The sequence below is a fragment of the Cryptomeria japonica genome, chromosome 11 (assembly GCF_030272615.1).
Source record: "Cryptomeria japonica chromosome 11, Sugi_1.0, whole genome shotgun sequence".
Classification (NCBI taxonomy): Eukaryota; Viridiplantae; Streptophyta; class Pinopsida; order Cupressales; family Cupressaceae; genus Cryptomeria; species Cryptomeria japonica.
In genome coordinates, this window is record NC_081415.1 from 718,168,271 (window position 1) to 718,176,171 (window position 7,901).

Here is a 7,901-nt window from a genome sequence, read left to right on the forward strand (position 1 = left end):
TAAATTGCAAAGAGTTGGTGAGTGGGAGAGTTGTGGTAACAACGTAGTAACACATAAGTTTGTGTGAACCTAGAGAGCTATAGATTTGATAGTGTTCTCCATGTGATAAGCATTGATCAATAAGCAAGGTGCTAAGAGCATTCTCTTGCTACAATTTTTCATCCTTTAGGGTTTTCTCAAGGGAAACTTGTGGTCAACTATGTGTTAATTCTTGCATGTTTAAATTATTGTTGTTTTCTTTATTGTTTAAGCATTTTAATGCTATTATGGGCTAGATAGAAACCCTTAAGGAAGAGTATTAAAATCATATAGTAGTGTTGATGATTAAATCCATGGTTGATCACTATGATTATCAACCAAGTACACTTTTTAATCATGAAGATTTAAGGATTTTAATGTGTGGATTTATTGGAAGTGTTGGAGTAGTGTAGTGCTACATGCTTTTGTCATTTTATGAGTTGAAATACTGCACTAGCAGGGGAACTTTGTTAAAAAAATTCAAGAATTCAAATTACATGTGGAGTGTAGATCCAAAGTTTGTAGTTTACACAATTGACGCGTTTGTTTGATTTTTTATTAGTATTGTAATATCTTGTTTAGTGGTTATTGGAGAATTTTTTATATAATCTCTTAGAGAGGCTTTGCAAAATTTGCTTTCGAAGTACATGGTGTCTATCTTGGGTAATGAATGAAGATAGATCTATTGGTGAGTCAAATCTTTGTAAATGTTTAGGTTTGCTCAAATCAGTGTAGCTCAATTCTCTTGTAGATTAAGTTATTTTGACATGGTTGCAATGACAAGGTTGCCATTCATTTCAACCCCATCCTTGATTGTGTCACCAATAAAAAGTTAACTGAGTCATTAAACTTAAAATTAAGAAAACTGATTATCAGAATCTATTCTTTAATGTGAAATCTAGTATTAAGTGAATGGTATTATCCATGCTTTGTGGATAACTAAAATATTCAAACATTGGTATATTTTAGTAGTAGCTTGGGAAGGCAGGTTTTCTTCACTTGCAAGACCCACTGTACATTTATGAATTTGGTAAGAAGAAAATTCTCTTTTCACATTGGAAAAATCTGACTGAACCTTCTAAAATGACTTCCTCGAAGAATCTGAATACTCAGTTCCAACAAGGCAACCTCGCGCTTCTGTTATGGACCAATTCATTTTCGTCTAGTGGTTGATGGGTTCAGTGTTGATCAGCCAAAAATGACTTAGAAATCCTCAAAAATTGTATATTTTTTCTAGTCCTCTTGGCTAGAAATGTCTTGCCACTTTTAGAAGTTCTCCAGCCAATCCTCCATTGATGACCTCCTCACAGTGTCTAAATCTTAACTTCTCGTAATGTTCGTACAAATCGATATCTCCTGACAGTATGTGACCTGTTGTTATAGTCTTCATACCCCCAATTTCAGATGCAGCTGCTTTACTTTTATTGAAAACAATCAAGTAACGTATGACAATATCATTTTCATTTTTGGGAGGAACCACCAAGTACTCACGCTTGTTTGGTGCAATGTAATTTTGCCCCGAGAAAATTTCACACAGAGCTACCACAGAATAGTCTTTATTTTTCCATACTAAAGAAGTAGAATAACTCAATGAATGGTCCATCTCAGTTGATAAGTAGATCCCTTCTCCAAAAGCCATTCCAGCAGACATGTACTTTGTCCCACTCAAGCACTTTAATCCATTTCTGAAAAATTCAACATCACCATCATTTTTTAGTATGGAAAGTTAATTTTGACAGAATCAAGATTTATCATACTTATATCTTGTAAATAGTTTTTCAATACTCATATAGAGGCTGATAACACTTTTCAAACTGAATTGAAAACAGGAAAAAAATAGCGCTTTTAAGAAAAGTAAATGTGGCATACAAAAATGGCTCAGTTGCAAAATATGAAATTGAAATGTATCTTGTCTGGTTCCATTGATAATATCACACTCTAGGTCAAATTTTCAATAGAATACGTTGCTAAATGTCACAGGTTACATTTTAGGCCTGTGGGAAATGTATGTCAGCTGTTTACCACATGCTGCTCAAAGAGAAATTGTTCATGATATTTTGAGGAGGGGGTATATTTTAAAGTTGAATCCTGATAAAACGTCATCGGTATCTTGAGTTTTTAACATTGCCCAAGAAAAATGTGGGTGTCTAAAGAATGAATTCTTAATGAGAAAGGAGCTCATAGAATGAGTGCTTAGGCAGACAGCATTTTACCACACCATTAAGTACTACATAGTATTTTTTTTCAGCTGTTCTTTTTCATTCTAATGATAAATCATGGAGTGTGATCTAAATCATTGATGCAAATAATTCTGCACACAATAAAATAGATCCTTTCGAGTCAAAAGAATTTTGATTTATGTAAAAAAAGGTGATTATATTAAAGACCTAACAACCTAGAGAGATGGGGTGGCCATGGGAGAGAGGTAAAAACTTAGAAAGGGGAGAGAGAAGAATAGAGAGGGGTAAGGAAGGAGGGAGGGAGAGACCTAGAAAGTGGAAAGAGAGAGGTGAAAGAGTGGGAGCGAGAGAAAGTGAGGGAGAAATATGCCATGGGAGAGAGGTAAAAACTTAGAAAGGGGAGAGAGAAGAATAGAGAGGGGTAAGGAAGGAGGGAGGGAGAGACCTAGAAAGTGGAAAGAGAGAGGTGAAAGAGTGGGAGCGAGAGAAAGTGAGGGAGAAATATTTTTCTTCTCAACAACGCAAACATGTTATAACGTGCTTGCATTATTGTCTGCCTTAGGATTTTCCAGCCCTTTTTGATTGGATTTGCCTTGAGAGATGCTCTTGTAGGCAACCCTTTTAAAGAAAGAACAAATGTCCATTTGAATGCTAGAGTTTTCCCCAAAACTGGGTTTTTCCAAGGTAAATTATTGATTCATATTTTCTGTTATTTTCCAGTTCCATATTTCTCTGGTGTTTCTATTTTCTGTAATTTCCATTTGACTGTATGCATTAGAAACTACTACCAATAACTCTGCATAATATCAATGTTATTGTCTTTGTCCATTGGAATGTTCAAGACAATTATGGATCAACATTATTTTCTATTTCAGAGCATGCTTTTCTTTGTTGTCTTATGGATCTATGGCCATCCAAAGGACTGTTGGAAAACCAATCTCAAAGATCAGAATAGTAGAATATTTCTTGATGAGTTGATTTATAATCCTCTTCTTTTACATTGAGATATATGGATGATAGGTATAGGTATAGGTGTAGGTATCAAGGACACGTGGGAATCTTTATAGTTGTTATTCTCTATTGTGCAACTCTTCTTTGGAATTTTGTGTGGAAACTAGGCTACTGTTAAATGGTTCTAAGAACAGAGAGGGAAAAAAAGAATGCATGATATAAAAGTAGTAGTTAATGCTGAAGAACAAATTCAAACCAAAAAAATATCAATGACAATAGGCAGAAATACGGAAATAGGAGTAGTAGACTAGTAGTAGCACATACCTTATAATGGAGTACCAATTTGACAAAGAACTTCCATGGAAGGCAAATATAGATCCTTCAGCTTTCCTACGATCTGCAAACTTGAGCTCACTCTCAGAATTATAAAAAACTGCAAACTGGTAGAGAGATCCATGCACATTAAACCTGTGGTCCTCCTGAACTAGACAAAGGGACAATCTATTTGTAAACAACACATATCTGAGGATTTTATATGGAAGCCATATTTTTTCTGCATAATCTTCTTGAGATAAGTCAGTCTGATTGACACTATCTGTGTTACAATCCTCTTGCAGCCATGAAATTCCTAGCTTTACAACTAATTCAATTTCATTGGAATACTGCTGTATCTCTGAAACTGGGGGAAATGAATCTATTAGCTTTTGTAAAAGATTCAAATTTTTATTATTCATACCATTGTCTGCTTTTCTGGAAATATATTTCCTTGATTTGGTTCCAGAAATTTCCTTGCTAAAGAACCCTGCACGTTCTCGAACTTCCTTCTTTTTTAATAAAAATGATGGATATGGTTCGAAAACATCTCGATTAGAACACCTTGTTGCAGCAGCAGCAAGGGTGAGCTCCAAATCAATCAACTCTGAAGTTTTCAATTCCTGTAGCACCGATGCTCCAGTACCCAGCTCTTCAAACTTGTACAAGCTGAAGACAAAAGAAATTTTATCATTCATTCAATAGTAGCTTTCAAAACTTACGAAAATAAGCACCATGTGGATTAATTATTTTCATGATGACAAGCATATTGACATCTTTGTTAAGCAAAATTTGCTTGAGCACCCCTGCGGTTGTAGTCATGGCAGTATGGGACCAAAAGATGCCTTCAAGCTAATAATCATATTGACTGAAATACTTATAGAAAAGCTGTGGTACCATTTCAGATCATACTTTGTGATCTGTTATCAGGATTAGGAAGAATTATATTTTCAAATTAAGGTCCTGTTTATATGCTTAACCTCTTTGTCAGTTAAAGGGATATTAAATTTTAGTTTACAAAGTTAAAGTACAGGAATTTCGATGAAAAAAAAAAATTCGTTCGTTGTTACAACTTTGTAGTTTAGCTTGAGAGACATGCTTATAATACTAAATGATTCACCACGTCTATTATTGGGTTCATAAGAGTAATGTTTGTAAGACAGATTCAATTATTCTACTTCACATGAATGACAGACTTAAGCTCACTCAATCTTAGCCATTCAATCAAGAAGAATATCTAGCCACAGCAGCTGGGAAGCTGTAGGTATCTAGCGGTAATAAATTGAGTGGGAAATCAAAAAAAATCTTTGATCAGCTGTGATGTATACCTCTAAAATTTTCTCTGTAGTCTAGGCAGAATTTAGACTCATCTTGATGAGGCTAACATTTTTCTTTTTTCTGTGGGTAGAGATAATGAATGAACTATTGTTCAGCCACAGTATTCATACCCTAATTTTTTTATTTTGGATAAACTAATGGGTAATTTTTGTTCAGACACAACATCATAGCGGTGTGTCACTCCAATAGACTCATGCATACCAAGTAGCACCACGCGAAGAGACATCTGTTCAAAAAATTGTTCCTCAAGCTAATGCTAAAAAAATTAGCTAGGAAGTTTTAGGAAGCTGTTCATCCCACAATTTGTTTAAAAACTACAATACTACATTCAAATATCATAAATATTCAGAGGAAAATAGTTCCTCCAAAATTTTATCCATAATCTACCGGGTGCCTTCTAACGACACCAGGTGTATAAACAGCACCTAAATTGGTAGGGGAATTTTCCAGCCTCACCCCAAAACCAGCCCGTAAAAATTGGAGTATTAAAAAGCGGTTTTTCTCTTCTCATGGGACCTGTCACTCCATAATTAAAAATCCTGAAATTCCCTGCATCGAACTGCTTCCTAAGGTTTAATAAATGCCCTGATGGTTGACTCAAGTCCTCAATTCCTTGATACTCTACAAAAATAAAGGGGGGGGGGGATTAAAGAAACAAATACCATAATTCTGCCTCGCAGTACCACAACCGAGAGAATGGTGGAAGAGGCCTTTTACAAATTGCGCAGAAGGCCCTCAGAGTCTTCAACCAAGATCCCACGAAAATAAGAAGGGCGACAAAAATGTTATCAGACATTGCAACCTTCTGGCGCACACCTAGAAAACCATCAGGCCTAATGTAGCAGTGCTCCAAAAATCCCTTAATATAATCGGGTAGTAAAACATAAGGCCCATATGGACGCATCCTGGTAGACCAGCTTTCTTTAATGGCATTCTTAAATCCTTCATCCATACCATTGAGTGCCTTTGCCATGGAAGCTTTCGACTTTTGAATCTGATTTGGGCTCTCCTTCACAGAAACTTCTGCAGACCTAAAGAAATCCTGAGTAGCAGCCTCTTTTGTAACCCATGTACTGCTGCCAAATGATACATGAAACACCAGAGGATCATCAAGGCTAAATTGTAGCGCTGTGGCCACATTGTCTGAAGCTATTATGTGCTTAATGTCCATTCGCACCTCCACAACTTCCAAGCCCCGAATCAGTTTAACAGAGCACCATGGTAATATTCCAGATACAATTGAACTAGTATCTACCATGCTCAAAACCGTTTCAAAGTCCACAGTGAAAGCTTCAGCTGACCTATATACGTATGATTCTTCTATTCTCTCCTCTGTATTCTCACCACCAAGTTCTAATCTGTTGGGCTTGCTGCACCCCAACTCGTTAAACACTTGCAATATCTTGTCTAATACATTTCTTAAGCAATTGCGTCCAATGCTGAGCCGTTGAAGCTTGTCATTGAGAGCTTCAAGAGCTCTCATCAAGATATCATCATGTTCTTCTTCTAACGATATGGCTACAAAAGATCCATCAGAACCGGTATCTTCCGAAGCAGAAAGGATGCTCACCATGATCATATACCCTCCAACCGTTACAGGGATGGAATCCTCATTAACATTTCTCATATTTATCTCAAGACCAACTTTCTCTGCATTCTCCCTGTTTTGGGCCATCCATAAATTGATTTCTTCTTCCATTTCTTTTTCTCTTTCAAAAGTTCAAGAATTCCAGAAGTTAAAAAATCGATCAGACGAAAGATATCAAGTGGACAGATATATAATCCACCCAAACCCCAACAAAATTCTTGTATCAGAATTAATTTGGCATGTCAGAAACAGCTGGTGGAGAATTCTAATAGCGATGGAATTTGGTTGGCTTTTTCTTTTAAATTCCGCACTTACACAGAAGCCTCAAGCTTGTTATGTGGAGACTTTGGAGCATCTTTGGAAGCTTGCTTAAAGTATAGGTTTTAGGTTTTTTCATTGAAAATTCGCTCTCCATTAACAAAAGTGCAGCCATTGCTGTCAGCAAGTAAAAAAACGGTCTTACCCCAAATGGAACTCTTGCCTTCCTACAGAAAATGAAAAGTCGTGCAATATGTATTATTAGTTATTTTATTATTTATTAGTAAGTATTATATCACAGAAAATATATCAGTTTGTTTTTTTCTTATTTTATATTATTATGGCTGATTAAATATGGTCAGAGGGAAGCAGCTGGTGTAGTGAGTTTCTTTTTATAAAACAATAATTATTTAATACAAGATGCTATAATTTATTAATTATCAAGTTCATTTGTTAGCAAACAATTATTATTATAAAAAGTGTTGTTCTTCTTAAATTATTGCATTGTCACAATCCAAATCAAAGAATTTTTTCATCAAATTTATTTATTTTTTAATATATATGATAATAAATTTAATGAAGAAGTTTTTAGATTTGGATGCTGACAAGACAATAATTTAGAAAGAACAAGACCTTTTATGATAATAATTGTTTGCTAAGAAATGGAGGTGATAATTAATAATTAATAACAATCTTGTATTAAATATTTACTTTATAAAAAGAGACTCAATACATCAGTTGTTGCTTCCCCTTAACCATATTATCGTGCTTTAATCAGCCATAAGAATATAAAATGAGAAAAAAACAACGATAAGAAAAGCAACTGGTGTATTAAGTCTATCTTTATAAAGTAATTATTTAATACAAGATTGATATTATTTATCCCGTCCATTTCTTAACAAACAATTATTATATATATAAGTTTATTTAAGAAGGGATCTACTTGGAAAGTGTTATCTTTCTTGCATATAAATTGGTATTTATTTTAGGAGGTAACCTATATTTAATAAAGGTGGGTGTAGTTTGGTTGTTTGATGGTTACTTTATTATGCATGTAATATCTTTTTTTATTATCTTACATTGGTTTTGTATTTAAATATTTTGGTAGCATGTACTATAAATGCTCACCTCTTACTCTTGAGCATTTTTAATTGAAAATTTCATTTCATTGTATTAGATTATCTATTGATGATTGGTGACAAAAATTGGAAGTTGCGTTGTTGCATTGAGAGTGTTGAACATAATATCCCCTTATG

The 7,901-nt window shown here is 34.7% G+C and overlaps 1 protein-coding gene across 1 annotated transcript; it reads right to left on the reverse strand.

Annotated features, from left to right (window-relative positions):
* Positions 1-965: 965 nt before the first annotated feature.
* Positions 966-6,837, reverse strand: LOC131061295 (uncharacterized). Its single transcript, XM_057994906.2, has 3 exons — positions 5,462-6,837; positions 3,474-4,130; positions 966-1,703 (listed from the first exon to the last, which is right to left on the reverse strand). The coding sequence occupies exons 1-3, from the start codon at positions 6,496-6,498 to the stop codon at positions 1,265-1,267; spliced, it is 2,133 nt and encodes a 710-aa protein (XP_057850889.2). The 5' UTR covers positions 6,499-6,837; the 3' UTR covers positions 966-1,264.
* Between the last annotated feature and the right edge of the window lie 1,064 nt (positions 6,838-7,901).

What these genes read in the sequence shown, in the direction of transcription:
- LOC131061295 (XM_057994906.2), bottom strand. Translation starts at nt 6,498, where the DNA reads ATGGAAGAAGAAATCAATTTATGGATGGCCCAAAACAGGGAGAATGCA. An exon ending in TACTGCGAGGCAGAATTATG is followed by an intron (nt 4,131 to 5,461) that starts GTATTTGTTTCT and finishes TTTTGTCTTCAG; the next exon opens with CTTGTACAAGTTTGAAGAGC. An exon ending in AATTGGTACTCCATTATAAG is followed by an intron (nt 1,704 to 3,473) that starts GTATGTGCTACT and finishes TGAATTTTTCAG; the next exon opens with AAATGGATTAAAGTGCTTGA.